This window comes from Lagenorhynchus albirostris, chromosome 1 (genome assembly GCF_949774975.1).
Source record: "Lagenorhynchus albirostris chromosome 1, mLagAlb1.1, whole genome shotgun sequence".
In the NCBI taxonomy this organism is placed as follows: Eukaryota; Metazoa; Chordata; class Mammalia; order Artiodactyla; family Delphinidae; genus Lagenorhynchus; species Lagenorhynchus albirostris.
In genome coordinates this window covers 92,986,246-93,009,105 of record NC_083095.1, presented here as the reverse complement: position 1 = coordinate 93,009,105, position 22,860 = coordinate 92,986,246, and the positions used below count along the sequence as shown (strand labels likewise).

General features: G+C 39.0%; 1 protein-coding gene across 1 annotated transcript in view; it reads left to right on the top strand.

The window, feature by feature from the left end:
• Positions 1 to 1,177: 1,177 nt before the first annotated feature.
• The window catches only part of ATP8B4 (ATPase phospholipid transporting 8B4 (putative)), a 198,039-nt gene continuing 176,356 nt past the window's right edge, over positions 1,178 to 22,860 (top strand). Inside the window, exons 1-4 of the mRNA XM_060164306.1 lie at positions 1,178 to 1,291; positions 15,025 to 15,138; positions 18,016 to 18,114; positions 20,640 to 20,701. Coding sequence (XP_060020289.1) covers positions 1,178 to 1,291; positions 15,025 to 15,138; positions 18,016 to 18,114; positions 20,640 to 20,701 — 389 coding nt within the window. The remainder of the gene's footprint in view (positions 1,292 to 15,024; positions 15,139 to 18,015; positions 18,115 to 20,639; positions 20,702 to 22,860) is intronic.

The following is a 22,860-nucleotide window of genomic DNA, read 5'->3' as shown; positions in this document are numbered from 1 at the left end:
GCTGGATATTGTCTTTCTGGTGGGCAGGACCGCATCCGGGGGTGTGTTTCGTGGTGTCTGTGAACTTATTATGATTTTAGGCAGCCTCTCTGCTAATGGGTGGGGTTGTGTTCCTGTCTTGCTAGTTGTTTGGCATGGGTAGTCCAGCACTGGAGCTTGCTAGTCTTTCAGTGGAGCTGGGTCTTAGCGTTGAGACAGATATTTCTGGGAGAGCTCTCATCAATTGGTATTATGAGGGCCTGGGAGGTCTTTAGTGGACCAATGTCCTGAACTCAACTCTCCCATCTCAGAGGCTCAGGCCTGATGCCTGGCTGGCGCACCAAGACTCTGTCAGCCACACGGCTCAGAACAAAAGGGCGAAAAGAAATAAAAAAGAAAGAAAGAAAAAAAAAATAAATAAAATAAAGTTATTAAAATAAAAAATCAATTATTAAAATAAAAAAATAAAAAAGTAATTAGAAAGAAAGAGAGCAACCGAGCTAATAAACAAATACACCAATGATAACAAGCAAAACTATACAGTCTTCAAACTTTTTGATCATGCTTCCTACTTGTAAAAAGAAAACTTTCCCAATATAGTCGTATTTACTTTATATATATATAATTATAATATTTACATATATATGTATTTATATAAGTGTATTTATGTTTGTATGATTATGTATGTGTATACATATATAATAAAGACAGTCTGCACATTAAACATTAGGGAACCTTAACTTTTGAATTTTTTGTTAAAATATATTATGGAAGTTCTTCTTAATTTTTTTTCCTGATAGCCTGAAGAACTGTTTGGGGCATCCCCTAGGGGACAGGTACCCCAGCGATTTCATCAGATAGCGTAATCTTGAGTTTGCCTTAACCTGGAAAGCCAAACAAGCAGGCTTCTTAAGGGAATCTTGTCAGGCAAGGTGCTGCTGCTCTATTGCTCACTGTTTTCTTCATAGCATTGATCACTATCTTAAATTGTGTCATCAGTTTACAAGTTTATTGTCTGCCTCTCTCTCTACAACTAAAGTGCAAACTTGCTGTAGGAGGGTAGGGACTTTATTCAGCTCTGTAGTCCTGGCTCAATGACACAGTGCCTGACACATAGAAGGCCCTTAGTAGAATGAATAGATGAACGTTGGGAGAATTGTGGCTTCTGCTCTTTCACTCCCACAAGTTTTTCTTCATGATGGGGAGCCCAGGCTCAGGAGAATGTTATATTGCTGCTGATGGTGGTGATGGTGGTGGTGATGATACTGATTGTAGCCAAGGTTTGTCGACAGCTCTCTGTAAAGCCCCTTCTGTGGGTTGGCCCTCCCTTCATAGTTCATAGAGGAGCATTATCACCTTTCCATTCCTCCCAAGCTGGAACGCTGTAGACTCTTCAGTGGGCAACATTTGACTAATACTGAGGAGTTGTGCGTCTGCTTGGTACCAGTGAGGTGCCAGACAGCCAATCTCCAGGCCCGCTTGCCCCATACATGCATTCTTTGGGGATCTTTGCCTAAACATGGGTGTTTCGCGTATTTCCCGCATGGTGCAAATGCCTTTAGGCCACTTCCTTTTTAATGCAAGTAGTCTGTGGGCACAGTCTCTTTTTGGTTTTCATTTTATGGTTTGGAGATAATCTCTCCCTTAAGAGTCAGGGCTATTTCTCTCTCTGGAATCCAGATTGTACTGTAACAATACTATATCTGTCTCCTCTTCTGGTAAGAAAAACAGGCTTTTTCCCCACTCAAGATCCCTCAGTTACTTTTTATACCTGTCATGACATAAAAATGTTTCCTCACATGTGGGAAGATCTTTTGCTAGTGCTGAAAATTTGGTACTCATTGCGAAAACTCCTGGGGTTTGGCCTGTGGGATTCACAGACGCAGGCAGTGTCCCCAGACAACCTCCAAACGCATTTAGGCTCAGCCTTCCGTGACTCACTGTTTAAAGCAAATATAGAGGTAAAAGTAAACTAGTATATAAAAATGTAAACTGATCTTGTATTTTTTTTTTCTTTTTTTTTTTCGGTATGCGGGCCTCTCACTGTTGTGGTCTCTCCCGTTGCGGAGCACAGGCTCCGGACGCTCAGGCTCAGCGGCCATGGCTCACGGGCCCAGCTGCTCCGCGGCATGTGGGATCTTCCCGGACTGGGGCACGAACCCGTGTCTCCTGCATCAGCAGGCGGACTCTCAACCACTGTGCCACCAGGGAAGCCCAGATCTTGTATATATTATTAACGGTCTTACCTGGCATTCGATTGGTTGGGTGTAAAAGAAAAATTAGCTCAAATTGACTTAGACAATACAATACATGGACAGATCATATAACTAAAAAGTCCAGAGGTAGGGCTAGCCCCAAGAGAGGCTTTGTCTAGTTTTGTTCTCTGCATTTCCTGGCCCTGCATCTTCAGTGCAGGATTTATTCTTTGCAGCCTCTTCCACTCATAGTCCCGAGATGCTGTGAGTGCCGGCTAACGCTACTTGCTTCCAGATTGGAATCTAGTAAGAGAAAGAAAGCCTACATCTCCAGCAAATTCCCAGGACTGAGTGTTAGTAAGACCTTAATCACATGACATAGTGACGTGCTAATCCCTGAAATCAAAATTGTAATTGAGAGGATGGGCCATGTAGTTGGTTTAAACTAATCTGGGCCTGACCCTGGAGTTATGGAGGGGAGTTAAGTCCATCCAGATCACAGGACTAAGAAACTTGGAGCACTGTTAGCTGAGGGGAAGGGGGAAATAGTCAAATGTCTCTTATACCTGGCATTAAAACAGGACTGGATTGGGGGCACTAAGGTTTGTTTTTGATATTTACTTTTTGTAACTGATGTGTCTTGCACTCTTCAGATATTAGGGTTATTTTCCATTTCTGGTTGTGATAGCCATTAGTGGTGTCCATTAGTGTTTCTGGCTTTCTGCCTTTTGGACACATGGTTACGGTTTCTTTTTTTTTTTTTTTGTGGTACGCGGGCCTCGCACTGTTGTGGCCTCTCCCGTTGTGGAGCACAGGCTCCAGACGTGCAGGCTCAGCGGCCATGGCTCATGGGCCCAGCCGCTCTGCGGCATGTGGGATCTTCCCAGACCAGGGCACAAAGCCGTGTCCCCTGCATCGGCAGGTGGATTCTCAACCACTGCACCACCAGGGAAGCCCTGGTTATGCTTTCTGGTCAATGAGCTGTGAGCATTTGGGTTGAAGCATTAACTTGTCGTGTGAGACTCTTCAGAACTTTCTCTTTCCCTCTGGTACTGCAACTGGAAGCGTTTGAGGTGGTGGCTGGTTCATTGTGAGTAACTATGATGAGCAGAGTCTCCCTGCTGGCTCATGCTGCACAAGTAGTATGAGCAAAAAAATGTACCCTTATTATGTTAAACCATGAAGATTCTGGAATTGTTTGTTACTATGGCATACCCGGTTTATCCTGCCTAAGACGTTGGATTTCCTAAACCCATTTGGGTTATTTGAGGATTGCTCACAAAAATCCTCTATTTGTGTAATTTTTTCAACTTAGCAAAGATGCTTTCATGTCTATGATATTGCCTTATCTCCACAGCAATTGTATAAATGTATAATGAGAAATATTATTAACTCCATTTTGCCAGTGGAAGGATTGAGGCAAACTCCTCAGATGCTCTGTTTCCTAGTTTAGCAGTGTTTGTTACTGTCTATTTGCTTTGTTTTCTTAAGCAATATGATTACACAACAAAATTTGATTATAAAAAATAATGCTTCTTATTTTATGAATATTTTATTTGATGTTCCCCTTGAATTTTTTACTTTATTCTTCCCCTCCACCAATTAGTCAGTGTTGCAAATGTAAAGGACTTTTGCTGCTTCTGTTGGAAAGCTGAAATAAGGGAGTGGTTAGCTATACTATTTGCATATATTGAGCTTTGAGGGGGATTGAAAGGGAGTACAAGGACGTTGTGGTCATACATTAGGCAGTAGGTAACTGGGGCTCCTACTGAGGGGGTTGACTCAAGAGGAGGGGGTAGACATGACAGTATTTCTTTGGTGAGAAAGTGACAGCAGGTCAGAAATACAGAGTAGAGGAGAAAGCAAGGGCTGATTGCTCTGAAAGCAGAAGAGACATCTGCTTTGCAGTGAACTGGAGAAGCACAGTGGTGAAGAGAATGGGTTCTGGAAGCAGAGTACCTTGATTCAAATCTTGGTTCCACTACTTATAAGCTGTGCAATCTTGCATAAACTGCTTAATATCACTGTACCTTGGATTTCCCTTCTATAGAATGGGGATAATGATACCTATTTCATAAGAATGTTATGAGGATAAAATGAGCTATGAAATGTAAAACTCTTAGAACAGTACACACAGTAAGAGCTTGATAAATATCAGCTATTATTATTGTTGTTGTTGTTATTATTATTATTCATTGCTGCCCCTTCTGCCATCACCCCGGTCTAAGCCACCCATCATCTGTCATCTGTACTAACTGAAAGACCTCCTCATTGGTCTTCTCACGTCTATTCTTTGTCGCCTTCATCTTTGTTCTCCCCCTCCCCCGCTGCCCCCATAGCTAGGGTAATCGTTTAAAATTAGAATTTTATCAGGATTACTTAAGACATTAAAATAAAGACAAAAATCCTTAGTATAGATTGCAAGAAACTTCTCTCTCTAACTTCAGTTTGTGCTGACCTCTGTAGTCCAGCCTCATAGTCCCTCTTTTAGATCTGCAGGTGTGCCACCTTCTGCTCATCTCAGCGTCTTTGTATTAATGTATTTTAGAGGAGCAATGCTTTTTCCTCATTCTGATGTTGCCTTCCGGATGGAGGGGTCTCTGCTGGGGTGACATTTCTCTGTCCACCCGTTTTCTCACTCTGCCCCATGAGACGTGGAATTATTCACTTGATGCATCAATCTTGGGGGAATATCTGGGTCTCTTCAGCTCAGCTCTGCCCTCTTCCTCTTGGAAGTGGGCTTCTTACAGGGAGAAGATGGTCCCTGCTGCTCCTCTAGGGTCAGGCTCTTTCCCACCACATAGGAGGCCTGTCTTGGTCCAAGATTCCTTGTGACTGTGTGGTTAAACCTACCTCATCATGGGGTCAGTTAACTGGTCCACCTGGCTAACAGACTAAAGCCATGACTTCCAGCCTGATGTATGTCAGCACTAAAGATGCTCTCCAGGTTCCCTAGATGTTCTCCTTTCTCCTTGCTTTCCTCCTCCTCCACTTCCTCCTCCTTTCTTCTGAATTGTGGTATTTCTAGTAGTCCTTCATGGAAAAGTAGTGCTAAGAGGATAGTGGTGAAGATCTTCCGTGCTGTATTATAGAATGAGTTGTGATACAATTTGACTGTAAGCCAACAGACTGGCTCAGTGAAATGACTGAATATTAAGGTCTTACTCATGCTCACATTCTTGGATAGGACAGTGGAAATGGAAACGTTTTATTCCTTTCGAGTGAAAAACAAAGAAAGGTAAAAGGGTACAGAGATTCTCCAGGAGGGGGAGCCGTCGTTCGTTGTTCCCAGTCAGCTATGAGGGTTCACATCATCTGTGACTAAGTCACAACAGAGCCCGTAGAACAAACACATCATTGCTATACATCAGTTTAAACAGAAATGTCACAGTCCCCATTTGGCATTATCACTTTATCCCATACAATTTACTCTTTACCTATGTGGAATTAAATTTTGTAGGAGAGTTTCTTTATAATTCCTGCTACAGTTTTGAATGTCGTGGTCCCAGCAGATGTTCTGTCTGTCTTTTAGCAAGGTACAGGCTTAACCTCTATTTTAGTTTCAACTTAGAAGGAAAATATAAAATAGAATTAGGAATATGTGATCCTTTTGGTTAACTGCTTTTTCTCCTTAGCTTTCCTCTTCCCCATTATTTTTCCAAGTCCCTTTTTTAGAAAAATGTGTTGTGACCAACAGCTCTCACAGCCTTCCTACCCAGTCCATCTCTTGGGTAGAGAGCTCACTGCAAAATAGTCATCATCAGCTCACAGACAGTTTTCAGCACAATCCTATGCATCAGACCAACTAAGCTGCAAATCTTTCTCTTGACACCTCTCCTACTCTCCCACAGCTTGTTTCACAGAGCTGGATGCATTGATTCCTGGTAGATGTTAAAATGGCGATTTAACAGATGACAGTATTTTCTTTAAATAGGTAGTAGTGATTGCTAGGAGTCAGTGTAGGTTCATTTAAAACAAGTCACATGGCAGGAGGCTCCAATCAAGATGGCAGAATAGAAGGAGGTGGAGCTCACCTCCTCCCACAAATGTATCAAAAATATATCTACATGTGGAACCATTCTCACAGAATACCTACTGAATGTGGGCAGAAGATCTCAGACAGCCAGAATTGCAAGAAAGATTGCCATATAACTTGGTAGGATGAAAGAAAAAAAAAAAAAAGAATCAGGATAGGACCGGTTTCTCTGGGAACGAGCTGTGAAAGAGGAGAGGTTCCCTTACCCTGGAAAGTTGCTTCACTGGTGGGGAGATCAGCTGGGACAGAAGGGGAGCTTCAGAGGCCCAGAGGAGAGTGCAGCAGTGGGTTTGCAGCAGGCAGAACAGAGAAAGACCAGTATAGACGGTCTGTGCCACCTCCCTTCTGTCCCTAGCCCTAGACACATGTCTGCTGGTGCATGCGGGGTCTGAGTGCTTAAACTCAGGCTTCAAAGGACAGACCCAGGGAAAGGATTGGGGTTGGCTGCACAGAGACAGCCTGAGGTGGCTGGAGTGTGATACAGGCCGCAATCAGGGAGTATACATGGAAGGAGCCCAGGCCCACCATAGAAGTAAAGTGCCATTGTTAATGGGGGCATGAAGGGAGGAGCAGGGCCCCCACCATAGCAGTCTCACTCTTGATGTGCTCACAGCGGGTGTGGCTCCACCTCTATGAGCTCTGGGAGAGTGCAAGAGCCAGTGGATTGCCCACAGGTAGAGGCGGGGCTGAAATCAGAGCTGATCCCCAGGGGCTGTGTGATGTAGGAAGCAGGGCTGAAATCTGAGCCCTCTCTCCATGGCTGTGTGATCCACAGATTTACACCACAACCACTGGGGCCTTTGTAAACTCAATGCGTGCAGGATATCCTAGTGGACTACGGGTGCTCCCGTGTCTGGGGCAGGTCCGGCATTAGCAGCAGTGGGCTTTGCGGGCAGGCGTATGTACATGGAGGTGGGGCTTTGTCTGGGCTGCTTCCATAGCTCCCATGGCAGGTCCAGGTGCATGACTACTGAGGTCCTGGTACTTGACTTTAGTGGATCTGCACCTACGGATCTGTGCTGGTGGCTTTGTGAATACAACACTGGAGGAACACCAAGGCCAACTGCCTGCATTCCCACAGTTGAGGCAGGACTGTGTACTTTGTGAGCCCACACCACATGTATCAGGTGACACCACAGAGCATACTCACTGGTGGACAGTTCCAGGGGAGGACTACTCAGTGGCTTGGCCCCCAGCAGAGTGCTCTAGTCCTGCCTACCTCACACCACAGCTCAGAAATGGATCTGGGGGCTTCTACTCCAATAACTGGGGAGCAGGCCCTGCCCTTGACAGGACTGTGACAGTCACAGAACAAAGAGGAGGCCCTCAATATCCACTGCAGGCTCTTATCACCACACCAGTCACACCCTCTACCAAAGAGAAAATGGCCAGCACACACTGAGGAAAGACTCAGAAGGCATCCATACTAAAAGCAGCCCACACACCAAAAATATTAGACTCATTCAAGGCTACACAGGGATGCTCCCACATAAAAACATCTCTCCAAGACCACAGTAGATAACTGTTTCCCCTAAACTCATAGAGTAAGAGAAATATAAGTAAAATGACGAAGGAGAGGAGCCATTCCTAATTAAAAGATCAAGAGAACTCTCCTGAAAGAACAAACAATGAAACAGACCTCTCCAGTCTAATAGCCTCCAAGTTAAAAAAAGAAGTAATAAAAATACTGAAGGAATTAAGAAAGGCTGTTGATAGAAATGCAGATTATTGTAAAAAGGAACTAGAAACTGTAAAGAGGAACCAAGAAAAATTAGAAAATTCATTTGCTAAGATGAAAGCTGAACTAAAGGCAATAAGTAGCAAACTGAATAATGAAGAAGAATGAATAAGTGCTTTGGAAGATGGAATAATGGAAATCACCCAATCAGAACAGCAGGCAGAAAGAAAAATGAAAAAAAAAAAAAGAAAGCAATATACACGGCCTATGGGATAATATAAAGCATGCCAATCTACAAATAATAGGTAAGAAGAGAAGAAGAGAAGAGGGGATCAAAAATGTATTTGAAGAAATTATGGCTTAAAACTTCCCAAACCTAAAGAAGGAAACAGATATCTAGGTACCGGAAGCACAGAGGGTCCCAAACAAGATGAACCAAACAGACCCACACCAAGACATACTATAATTAAAATGGCAAAAATTAACGGGAAGATTCTAAAGGTAGCAAGAGAAAAAGAGTTAGTTACAAGGGAACCCCCAAAAGGCCAGCAGCTGATTTCTCTACAGAAATGTTGCTGGCCAGAAGGGAGTAGCAAGATATATTTAAAGTCCTGAAAGGGAAAAATCTGCAACCTAGGATACTCTACCCAGCAAGATTATCATTTAGAATAGAAGGAGAGAGAAAGAATTTCTCAGACACGCAAAAAATAAAAAGAATATAGCAATACTAAACCTATCCTAAAAGAAATATTAAAAGGTTTTCTCTAGGTAGAAAAGAAGCAAGAATCTATAGGAAAGAGAAAATCACAATCAGAAAGTAAATCACTTAAGCCAGTACACAGATTTTTAAAAATTTTTTTTAAATTTTGTGAAAGTGATGATAACCACAATGAAGAGCAAAAGGATATACATGAAGATGTAAAAAACGGCATCAAAATAATAAAATGTGGGGAGGAGAGTAAGAAAATGTAGATTTTTTTTTTTAGAATGTGTTTGAGCTCATATGACTAGCAGGCTAAAGCAAGTAGATATTGGAATGGGTTAACATACTTGAAAAATAAGGTAACCACAAATCAAAAGCATACAATAGGTTCACAAAAACCAAAAAGAAGAAACACAAGCATAATACAAAAGAAAACCATCAAACCACAAAAGGAAGAACAAAAAGAAAAAGAAAGGAACAAGAATAAATACAAAACCAACTGGAAAACGAGGTTTAAAATGGCAATAAATACATATCTATCAACAATTACCTTAAATGTCAATGGACTAAATGCTCCAATCAAAAGATATAGAGTGGCAGATTGGATAAAAAAAACAAAAGTCTACAATATGCTGCCTACAAGAGACCTATTTTAGGGCAAATAACACACATAGATTGAAAGTGAGGGGACAGAAAAAGGTATTTCATGCAAATGGAAATGACAAGAAAGCAGGGGTAGCAATACTTATATCAGACAAAATAGACTTTAAAACAAAGGCCATAAAGAAAGATAAAGAAGGACACTATATAATGATAGAAGGATCAATATAAGAAGAGGATTTACATGTGTTAACATATATGCACATAATATAGGAGCACTCAAATACATAAAACAAATACTAACATGTGTAAAGGGAGAAATTGATGAGAATGCAATAATAGTAGGAGGCTTTAACACCCCACTCACATCAATGGACAGATCTTCCAGACAAAAAGTCAATAAGGCAACAGAGATCCTAAATAATACAATAGAACAGTTAGACTTAATCGATATTTTCATGATATTACTTCCAAAAATAATGGAATATACATTCTTTTCAAGTGCACATGGAACATTCTCTAGGACTGACCACATGCTAGGACACAAAACAAGCCTCAACAAATTTAGGAGGAGAGAAATTATCTCAAGTATGTTTCCTGACCACAACGGCATAAAACTAGAAATCAACCACAGAAAGAGAAATGAGAAAAAAATGATTACATGGAGATTCAACAACATGCTACTAAAAAAAAAATGAGTCAATGATGAAATCAAAGAGGAATTTAAAAAATACCTTGAGACAAATGACAATGAAAGCACAACAATACAAAATCTGTGGGGTGCAGCAAAAGCAGTTCTAAGAGGGAAGTTCATAGTGATACAGGCCTTCCTCCAGAAATAAGGAAAGTCTGAGATAAACGACCTAACTTACCACCTAAAAGAATTACGAAAAGAACAAACAAAACCTAAAGTCAGCAGAAAGAAGGAGATAATAAAGATCAGAGAGGAAATAAATAAAATAGAGATTAAAAAAAAACAGTAGAAAAAAATTGATAAAACAAAGAGCTGGTTCTTTAAAGGGGTAAAAAATTGACAAACTTCTGGCCAAGTTCACCAAGAAGAAAAGAGAGAAGACCCAAATAAACAAAAGAAGAAAGGAAAGAGGAGAAATAAAAACCGATACTGCAGGAAAAAATAAAAGACTTTAAGAGAATACTATGAACAATTATATGCCAACAAACTGGACACCCTAGAAGAAATGGACAACTTTCTAGAAATATACAGCCCACCAGAATTGAATCAAGAAGAAATAGATAATTTGAACAGACCCATCACTAGAAGTGAAATGGAATCTGTAATTAAAAAAAAAAAAAAAAAAAACTCATGGCAAGCAAAAGTCCAGCACCAGATGGCTTCACTGGGGAATTCTACCAAGCATGCAATGAAGAAATTATGTTGATCATTATCAAACTCTTCCAAAAGATTAAAGAGGTGGGAGCACTCCCAAAGTCATTCTATGAAGCCACCATCACCCTGATACCAAAACTAGACAAAGACACTACCAAAAAAGAAAATTACAGACCAATATCTTTGATGAATAAAGATGTAAAAATTCTCAACAAAATATTAGCAAACTGAATCCAACTACACATAAAAAAGATCATACACCATCATCAAGTTGGATTCATCCCAGGGTAACAAGGATGGTTCAACATATACAAATCAATCAATGTGATACACCACATCCACAAAAGGAAAGACAAAAACCATATGATCATCTCAAGAGATGCAGAAAAAGCATTTGATAAAATTTGACATCCATTCACAATAAAAACTCTTACCAAAGTGTGTATAGAGGGAACATATCTCAACATAATAAAAATTATTTATGGCAAACTCACAGCCAAATTAATATTCAATGGTGAAAAGCTAAAAGCCTTCCTGCTAAAATCTGGAACAAGACAAGGATGCCCACTCTCACTTAACATAGTATTGGAAGTCCTAGCTACAGCAATCAGACAAGAAAAAGAAATTAAAGGTATTCAAACTGGTAGAGAAGAGGTAAAACTGTCATTATAAGCAGATGACACGATACTATATATAGAAAACCCTAAAGACTCCACACAAAAAACTACTAGAACTGATAAACAAATTCAGCAAGGTAGCAGGATACAAGATTAACATACAGAAATTGGTTACATTTCCTTACACTAACAATGAAATATCAGAAAGGGAATGCAAAAAAAAAATCCTTTTTAAAATCACATAAAAAAAATACTTAGGAATAAACCTCACCAGGGAGCTGAAAGACATATGCTGAGAACTATAAAACATTGATAAAGGAAATTGAAGATGATTCAAGAAATGGAAAGATATCCCAGGCTCTTGGATTGGAAGAATTAATATTGTTAAAATGGGCATACTACCCAAAGCAATCTACAGATTTAATGTGATCCCTATCAAATTACCCATGAGATTTTTCACAGAACAAATAATCCTAAAATTTATATGGAACCCAATTCTGGGTCATAAAAGACCCAGAATTGCCAAAGCAATTCTGAGGCAAAAGAACAAAGCAGGAGGAATAACCCTCCCAGACTTCAGACAATAGTACAAAACTACAGTCATCAAAACCACATGGTATTTGCACGAAAACAGACATATGGATCAATGAAATAAAATAGAGAGCCCATAAATAAACCCGCACACCTATAGTCAATCAATCTTTGACAAAGGAGGTATGAATATACAATGGAGAAAAGAGTCTGTTCAGCATGTGGTGTTGGGAAAAGTGGACAGCTACATGTAAATCAATGAAGTTATAACACACCCTCACACCACACACAAAAATTAACTCAAGATGGCTTAAAGACTTAAATATAAGATGTGACATCATAAAACTCCTAGAGGAGAACATAGGCAAAACATTCTCTGACATAAATCATACAAGTGTTTTCTTAGGTCAGTCTCCTAGGGCAATAGAAATAAAAGCAAAAATAAACAAATGGGACCTAATCAAACTTATAAGCTTTTGCACAGCAAAGGAAACCAGAAACAAAAAGAAATGACAATCTACGGACTGGGAGAAAATATTTGCAAATGATGCGACTGAAGAGACCTTAATTTCCAAAATATACAAACAGCTCAGCCACAAAAAACAACCCAGTCAAAAAATGGGCAGAAGACCTAAATAGGCATTTCTCCAAAGACAACATACAGATGGCCAATAGGCACATGAAAAGATGCTCAACATAGCTAATTATTAGAGAGATGTAAATCAGATCTGCAATGAGGTACCACCTCACACTGGTCAGAATGGCCATCATTAAAAAGTCTACAAATAACAAATGCTGGAGAGGTTGTGGAGAAAAGGGAACCCTCCTGCACTGTTTGTGGAAACGTAAGTTGGTGCAGCCACTATGGAAAACAGTATGGATGTTCCTCAAAAAACTAAAAATAGAGTTGCCGTATGATCCAGCAGTCCCACTCCTGGGCATATGTCCAGACGAAACTCTAATTCGAAAAGATACATGTACCCCAATGTTCATTGAGCACTATTTACAATAGCCAAGATATGAAAGCAACCTAAATCTCCATTGACAGATGAATGGATAAAGAAGATATGGTAATATATATATATATATATATATATAAAATGGAATACTACTCAGCCATAAAGAGGAATGAAATAACACCATTTGCAGCAACATGGGTGGACCTAGAGATTATCATACTAAGTGAAGTAAGTGAGAAAGAGAAAGACAAATACCATATGATATTACTTATATGTGGAATCTAAAATATGACACAAATGACCCTATCTACGAAACAGGAGCAGACTCACAGACATAGAGCACAGACTTGTGGTTGCCAAGGGGAACAGGGGGTGGCGGATGAATGGATTGGGAGTTTGGGGTTAGCAGGTGCAAACTATTGTGTATAGAATGGATAAACAGAAAGGTCCTACTCTATAGCACAGGGAGCTATATTTAATATCCTGTAATAAACTATAATGAAAAAGAATATGAAAAAGAACATATATATATAAGAATATATATATAAAAATATATATATATATCTGAATCACTTTGCTGTATACCAGAAACTAACACAAAATTGTAAATAGAATATACTTCAGTAAAAAATAATTTAAAAAAATAGGTCACACAGACTAACCTCCATTTTGAAATATTAGTGGATGGAAATTCTCTGGGTATGTTGATTCTGAATGTCAGTAAGATCTGTCACCCCAAATTTCTCCTGCTATCTTTGTGAATAAGGTAGAGTTAAGCCTCATGGGAATATAGTTAGGTAGATATAAACACCTGAAAAAGATATTAACATTAATCTGTGGAGAAGTCTCTAGTAGCTTGCCATAGTTTTATTTCCTTAATTTAAAAATTGTTTTTTGGTTTTTAGCTCTGAACTTTTTAATGTATTAGTTTTATATAGCTTTGGAAGACTATATAAAAGGCATGTGTTTGAAATTTTTTGATGACATAAAGCTGGGAGGAATGTTTGCTACTTTAGGATACAACACTCAAGATTAATTGTTTTCATTTGGCTTGTATAATAGGAATATATGAAAGATCATCAGTATTTAAAACAAAATCAACTGTGAATGTTTAGGAAGGGGAGCCCTGATTTGTTAGTGATTGATGAAGAAATGACCTAGAGATTTTAGTTCATCAAAACTCAATATGAGTATATATGTGGAGCCTAGAAAAATGGTACAGATGTACCAGTTAGAAGGGCAGAAATAGAGACACAGATATAGAGAACAAACGTATGGACACCAATGGGGGAAAGTGGCAGGGGGGTGTGGTGGTGTGATGAATTGGGAGATTGGGATTGACATATATACACTAATATGTATAAAATGGATAACTAATAAGAACCTGCTGTATAAAAATAAATAAATAAAATTCTAAAATTAAAAAAACCCTCAATATGAATAAACAGTGAGATTAAATGACAAAATGCTAATGAATTTTTAAGGCATATTAGTACAATAATCCAGAATGTGGAACATCAAAATTTCTTTTGTACACGGATCAGTTGAAGCAGATCTGCAGTATGTGTTTAGGTTTAGTTCTGGACACCATGTTTTAAGAGAGATGCAGAGAGGTTGGGATGGATGCAGAAGAGGCTGACCTGGAAAAGATGTCCATGAAAAGTCATGGAGAATGGCTGAGGGTTTTGGGACTGTCTAGATCATAGTGGAGAAGATTTAGGGGAGTCTTCTGAGTCATCTTCAAGTATTTGAAGGTTGTCAACATGGAAAGAGCTTAGACTTGATTTAGGTGGCCCCAGGGATGGAATTTGGCATATGGCAAAATTTACAGGGAGGCAGATTTGAGTCTCTCATAATAAAGACCTTTCTAGCAATTCCCATTCTGAAATAGAAATAGGCTGCCTGGCAAGGTGATCAGTTTCCTATCAGAAAACTTTCAAAGACAGACCTAGGGGACCCTTGTCAGAGTTATGTACAGGGTCATGCTTTGGGAAGGTGAACCAGGTGATCCTTAAAGTTCCTTCTTACCTCACGAGACCCAGCATGAGCTCAGTGTCTGCATACAGTAGGTCCTCAAGAAATCGCTGCCAAATGAATGAAACATAAGAATAAAAAAAGTCAGGGGCAGACTTTTGCACTTGATAAATTTTTTAGTCATGGGTGATTTTATGGAATTGAACAGTAATTGCATGTAGTATCAGGATCATGTCATCTTGGGAAAAATGAAACCCTTGGCCCACACAGAGTTTGAAATTTCCTAGATAGTTGGCTTATCTTTCTTGCTCTGGCATAACTCATGCTCAGTCTTGTAAGTTTAGAGCTATTTGATAATGAGCAATGCTTCACCCCAAACTAATGTGATGCTGTTTCTTTTTCAGGATAATCGTATCCACACATGCAAGTACAACATTCTCACCTTCTTGCCCATTAATTTATTTGAACAGTTTCAAAGAGTGGCAAATGTGTATTTCCTTTTCCTTCTGATTTTACAGGTAATGTTTAGGTTGTATTTCATCATCTGTTTGTTTAAAATATTCATATAACTTGAAAAAATAAGTTATTTTACTTAGCTAAATGTTCATGCTTAGAGAAAATCAGCTTTATCAGATTTTTAATTATTTAGTTATTATTGCTGTTTCTCTTCACAACGGTGGGAGGGCTAGGAATGGGTAAAAACTAGTACATTCACCATTTTAAACACTGAGGTCATTTTAAAATGCTGCCTTGTACTTTATTTGAACCAAACCAGAGCCTAATAATTACTGTTCATAGCCTCCTTCCTTTCTTTATCTCCCTATCACATTCACAGTATGGGTATTGAGAGAGTTGAAGCAAAGAGTCTAGCTGAGTAGTACTTTGTGGAACTTAATTTGGCAAATTTCATTTGCATCTAAGAACAATGATGTATTTTATATATATATATATATAATAAATGATGTGTGCTATATGTTATTTCACTGTGACTATTTCTGATAGTTTTGAGTGGTTAATTGGTAGTTAGAAACCTTTCTTTTTCTTCCCATTTGACTAAAATTTGAACCGAAATGAAATTTCAGCTTTTATTGATATTTTAGGAAGAAAAGGCATAAATCAAAGAATTTACATACATATAAACAGCTCATATTAGCCAGTTATTTACCTAGTATTTACTTTAGAGTGATTTAATCAGATCAAACTGGTAGATTCAGCATGTACTGGGCTATGTGTTAATTATAGAAAATAAGAAGATGGACTAGATATGTACAATCTGGATTATACCTTGAGTACTATTTTTTCTTTAATTGAATAACTACTTATTCAATAGAATAACTGTTAAGAATCTTTTGGTTGTAAGTGGTAGACATCTAAATTCACTTAATGTATTTTATGTATGACAATTCATGGGCAAACTATTTTAACAGGATGTAACTTCTCTTTTTCTATTTCCTCCATGGTTACTTTACAGGCCCTCTCTACTTGGTGATTCTTGAAAACTTTAGACTTTTATTCTCCTAGCTTCAACTCCCACGTAAAAGGGAGGCAGAGGCACAGGGGGAGAAGGGGAGAGAGGAAGAGGGAGGGGGAAGAGTAAAGAGGGAGAGGGAGAGAGAGAATGAGAATGAATCACTTTTTCTGTTGCTGCAGCAAGTCTTGGGATTAGTTGTAATTGGACCATGCTGTTACCTTCCTATCCTAAATCAATCACTGTGGCTCAGGAATTGCCTTGACCTAGATCACATGCCAAAGCCTAGGAGCCAGCTGGATGGAATCAGCCCACCAAAATTACATGTACAAAATTACAAGTAGAGGGGTGGGGTAGTTCTTTAAGAATTAAGGGTAGAGTTGAGAAGAACTGGATGCTGAACAAGAAAAAATAACAGTGAAAATATACCTTACAATTTTTGAGGAGACTTTCTTTTTCCCCCATGAATTTTGGTTTCCTCATAGAACCCTTTACACTGTTCTAGAATTTTGAGCTCATTTCTCTAATGGGTTTCTTATTTATGGCCAAAGGCTCTTGTTCAGATAGTTTTATATCTGGAAGGGATCTTTGGGATGGTTCAGTACAACCTCCTTTCTTTTATTGGTGAATAAATGAGACTTGGAGAAGTTAAGTGAGGTGTAAGGGTTTTACCATGAGTTAATGATAGAACTCAGACTAGAATCCAGCTTTTCTGCCACCCAGCCTAATATTTTTGTTGGTACTTCAGAGGCTTTTGAGGTTTGTTTTTTTTTTTAAATTTTATTTGGAAGTTATTACATAAAATTACGTAAAACAGCACTACAATAAACTTATTGTAGTGCTGTTTCGATGGGGCCTGATTGCCACACACTGACCATCTCCACCCATCCTTCCCCGCCTGATGGCCCTGACGTAGCTCCAAAATGAGCCCCACTTGAAAACTACCTTTGTAAGGGAGTCATGTCAACTGTCACTATGTCTCTCTCAGATGGGTGGCTTTACAGGTACAGGTCCAAGCTTTGGAGTTAAATAGACCTAGGTTCAAGTTTTAGCAGTGTATGTTCTTGGCTTAGTTGTTTGACTTCTCAGATACTTTTTTTTAATAAAATGGGAATATGATACCCAGGTCTGTGGCATTTCCTGACTCCAGGCTGCCATTCACAGTGTATTCTATGCTGTGCACTCAGGGTGCTATTTACATGGAATGTAAGCACTCTGGGTTTGTGCAAAACACCTCTGGTACAGAATCTAACTCAAAAAACTTCTCTGAGGATCGAATGACATAATATCTAAAAGTACTTGGCACAGTGTCTGGTGCAAGGTAGGTGCTCAAAGATTCTCTCTTGGGCTTCCCTGGTGGCGCAGTGGTTGAGAGTCCGCCTGCCGATGCAGGGGACACGGCTTCGTGTCCGGGGTCCGGACCGGGGTCCGGGAAGATCCCACATGCCGCGGAGCAGCTGGGCCCATGAGCCATGGCCGCTGAGCCTGCACGTCCGGAGCCTGTGCTCCGCAACGGGAGAGGCCACAACAGTGAGAGGCCTGCATACCGCAAAAAAAAAAAAAAAAAAGATTCTCTCTTTGGGAATTGGTAAAACTGTGAAAAGTGGAAATGAGAAGCTGAGAAAAGATAGGTGACATTTATCATCCTAGAGAAAGATCATCATTTGTGAAAGATTTCAAGAAGCTTCTCAACTTGCTATAAAAATTTAATTTTTGTCAGGCAGTCTGAAAATTGTTTCAATGATACGTCTATTCTATGTGTCTTATACCTGAGTGCAAACACTTAAATTATTGAAAAGCTGTTCCATATTTGTACAAATATCTGAATATCATTTCATTAATTTCTGTCAAGTCATAAAATTGACAAAAATTGAAAGCTATCTTTATGAAATTTAAAAGCCCTAAACTACTGAAATATTTGTTTCAGCTGATTCCAGAAATTTCCTCCTTGACCTGGTTTACCACCATTGTACCTTTGGTCCTGGTGGTAACTATGACAGCTGTCAAAGATGCCACAGATGATTATGTAAGTATTTGCTTTTGAGCATTCCTAAGGTCTCAGTTTCAATTGTGACCTCTCAGAAGTAGAAAATAGAGATCCATTTGAAATTTTTGAATGAAGCTCTTTTGGTAAATACCATAAGAAACTCTATGGTTACTTATTTGATGATTAAAATAGATGTCATAGAGCCAGAGCCTGTTTATGATAATAGCAAGGGGGCTTCAATAACTAGACTCACACCCTCATTTTATACTTGAGGAAACTAAAGCCTGTAAGGAACTAAAGATTTTCTAATGAACATACAACCAATTAGAGGTAAGACCAGAATTGGATCACAAACCTGCTTCCATCTAGTGAAGTATTATTTATCCTATATCTCTAGTCTTTGTCTAAGTTTTTGGAGTTGGTAGATATTAGGCATTCTCACATCCTCTGCTCGTTTTACCAGAAATTACAATATCAAATAACTTCAAAAGTCGGGCAACTAATGTAAATAATTAAGGTATAAGACAGCAGAGAGTTTTGAAGTCTCCATAATCCAAAGGTCATTCAAATTCAAAGATTTAAAACAAAGCCTTGGGCAAACCAAACATTCTAAATCCAGACAAGCTCTATTCTCTCCTAGGTGATTGTGTGTACCCTAGCCTCAATAGCTCTCTATTTGCCAGTGACTGACAGATATACATCTCCTCTGAACTCATACGTGGGATTACTGTTTCTAGTCCTTCCAGACTCCATCTGTGCCAATCCCAAGACCCCTTGGCAAAGCCTGAGCATCCTGAGGCCCAGAGAGTGGGCCCCTCAGCTTTTAGGTGGTAAACTGCTTGGTCCTTTTCTGTGCTGCCAGCTAGTCAATTTAGGGGACTATTTTCAGGTTAGATACAGACGTGACTAAATACTAAGTCTCTTTTTGTGTCTTCTGCAGTTAATGCTTGAATATGCTTTTACTTTTGTGATAGTATGGGCCGGTGAGTCAGGGTCTTGGCAGGAAAGACATGTCACCTTGGAACGGGGGTAGATTGGAGAAAGATTAATAATGAAGGGACTACTTAAAGGGTTGTGAGAAAAAGCACATAGGTAGCAACAACATAGGTGGCAATGCTACTTCTAGACCTGAAGGAGCAAAAGGAGGAAGCAATTGCTGGACCTGGAGCTGTAGCTGAGGGCTACCTGTAGAGGAAGTGGCCACTGCTGACTCAGCTCAAAAGAAGCCAGGAATACATACCCCATTTTCCTCTCCTCTGGCCCCATGAGTTTCTGTCAGTACCACCTATTGGCCACGCCCGATCAATAGCCAAAGGGCAAGGATTAAATAGGTCAGCTTCCCCTGGCACAGGGCAGAGTGTAGGAGGACAGGGTGTAGGTATGGAGGAGCAGAGACTATCCACCCCTGTCAAATTACATATTCTGTCAAAATGATGTTCCCGGCTATGGCAGTGTTGGTGGAAAGAAGTTTGCATGCCAATGATGGGCTAGCTTAACTTACTCCTCTACCAGTACTATAAACTCTTTTCATGTTAACCAATGCTAAGTATCTTTATTTCCCTAGTAATATTCATTGACTTATACTGGCAATCAGTGTAATTGTAGGCACTGAGCATAGTCTAATAGAAAGATTGGGATGAATTTGGGAGGGACGTTGAAAAAGGGAAGGGCTAATGAAAGCAATCTATATATTGTGATATTGATACAATATTATGAGTTTTTTTTAAAGGAAAAAGTCATAATCCTGATGATTATAATATATAAAATCAAAATTTCTTATCTCCTGTTCATCTGTGCATCTAGCTAATTGATTGAAATAACATCTCATCTCTACTTTAGCCTATTACTATCTGGTCTTGGCAGCTCATGTAGAAAGGCTTATCTGAATGGCTGCTAATTTGTGAGTTTAGTAGAAGGCTCATAATATGTGGATTCTTCTAAGCAATATAAGATATTTTCATTACTGGAATACAAAATAAGAAATAGGATCACTTGGGCATAAAAACATAAATCCACACCAAATGTGGTTCAGTATTGTATTCTGATTTTTGTTTTAAATGCTCAGTATTTCATAAGATCACTGTTAACAATTAGAATTTCTGGAGAACAAGAATACATGTTGTTACAAGTAATTGCTTGACTTCAAAGAAATCCATAAAACAGAATGAATGATGTTCCAGTAAAGTATTGAGCACATATGTGAGAGAAATGGAAGCCCCATTCCTTGTTAAAGACATCAAAATTAATGTATGGTTTTCTCTGGAACTGTGTGGCAGAGGAAAGGGCACATTGTCTTCTTCAAAGCAACTATAAATGTGTGGGAATTGGAAGAGCATGTGGCTAGACTTGTTGCATTGGTGACACCTAGAATGAAGTTTAGTGGGAAGGGTCTTGATTCAGATTTAGAGCATGTGGAGCTGGGTCCAAGGTAAGCATAAGTCATGCTCATTTTAGACTGATGGTGATGTTGTCCAAGCAGATGAACTCAAAGTATTTTCAGTGTCACTATTTGTGCTGAAAAAGTATGATTTAATATGTTTTTTCACAAACACTTTGATTTTCAGTTTCGCCACAAGAGTGATAATCAAGTGAATAATCGGCAATCTGAAGTGCTCATTGACAGCAAGTAAGAAATATATTCTTTATGCTATTTTTAAGATGTCTGGTCACAAAACAGGTCTTGACAATTGGTGGCTTTCTCATTTAATTGAATATATGTTTCTTTCCCCCTTTAACTTTTCTTTAAAATTTATTTATTTGCTTTTATTTTTGGCTGCGTTGGATCTTTGTTGCTGTGTGCGGGCTTTCTCTAGTTGCAGCGAGCAGGGGCTACTCTTAGTTACCGTGCACAGGCTTCTCATTGTCATGACTTCTCTTGTTGCGGAACAGGGGCTCTAGGCGCATGGGCTTCAGTAGTTGTGGCTCACAGGCTGTAGAGCGCAGGCTCAGTAGTTGTGGCGCATGGCTTAGTTGCGCTGCGGCATGTGGGATCTTCCCGGGCCAGGGATCAAACCTGTGTCCCCTACATTGGCAGGCAGATTCTTAACCACTGCACCACCGGGGAAGCCCCTCCCCCTTTAACTTATTACAAATTACAGTGTAAGTCCTTTGTATCTTCATGGCTCTTTTTTAAGTTCAGCAAATGTTTGTGCTACCCACTCAACTTTTACTTCAAATTCCTTTGGAGTTTCCTTTGTGGAACACAGACATATTATTGTTACTTTTCATTTCTAGATCTAATACTATTTAGAACTGGCACACATGTGATGTTTGTAGCAGATGTTTAATGTATTTGAATTATTTGCTTTGGTAATTTCTGGGAATATTGCTAGAGAGACTTCAACACATATCAAGTGATAGTGATAAGCATTTTTTATTAACTTGATAGTTGAGTTTAGAATGAATTATCCACCATAACACAGATCTTGAATGGCTGTTAAATTCATCCATCTGTAAAGAAATGTACACGGGAATGGTTCTTGAATCTGAAATGGTTTAAAATGTGTATTTATACACAAACAACAGCAAAAACACCTCCAGAAAACTTAACAAAAAGGGAAATTTCAAACCTTCATTCCATGTTTTTTAGTCTCTTTCTTTGTCCCTTTTTTTTAAACATGTGACAAAGTAAATTTGTAACATTGTACTTTAATCTGGCAGTCAATCACATCTGCTGATGATTTTGAAGCATTTGGATACTGTGAAGAATGTAATTTTTAAAGGGAATATCATAAAACATATTAGTCACATGAGATGGAAAATTCCAAGAAATGGATATCAAGAGGGGCTAGGTAGTCTAGACAATGACTGGTAGGATTAAAGTAATTAATCTCCTTCTGCAACTAAAACATTGACTGATTATTAATAATGTAATGAATACATATAGTTTTCCTTTATTGGATTATTTTAGAAAATGGCATTAAATGCACAGTGAAAAAAAATGATCTCAATCTAAAACCACAGTTGTAGAAACACAGCCTCTGAAAGTGTGATCTTGACGTGACATGGATAAGCCATAAAGATGCCTGGAACCATGTGGTTCATTTCCAATGTCAGCAGGTTTTGAATTGTTGCCACTATAGCATGGTGTTTAAAAGTATGGGTTTTGCGCTCAGGGAGACTTGAGTTTAGTCCTGACCCTGAATAATTCTATGGTCTTGAGCAAGTTCTTGAGAAGGGGTGACTCTTTGTAAGCTAATGTAGTGTGTGACTTTGAGCTGGACTGTTGCCTATCCTGATTTTCTCAAGCTTTGCAGTTCTGACTGGGAATTACATCTGACAATATGATCTGACTAATTCCCCAAGGAACATTTGATAATCAGTCTCATTACTTTGAAGTATCATCTCTCATGAAGTATGTTAAAAATATGTACAATTACATAATGAATTTGAACTAACAGCCTGAGCATATCTTTTAATGTCTCTCAAATTACCAGTTAAATTTTGTGACAATATTTGGGCAGTGATAGATATTGACACCTCTACCTGGAGGCCATGGGAGTATCCAGTAACTTAGATATTCAGAAACTTGACGATTGTATGTGTCCCACACATGCTAGCTATCATTGTCATTATAATTAGAAGTAGCATTGGTCTTACTTTCTTGTGGCTTCATTTAGCTTCTTGTCTATTCCTTATGAGGTAACATCTCTTTGTAATTTGATATGGGGTGATGTTTTGAAAAGTATTGTTGCTGATCCTGTGATGTTGAAGGTAGAAGCACATCATTGAGAATGGAGTATTCTCCATTCGGTTAAAAATGGGATTCGGTTAAAAATCACACAA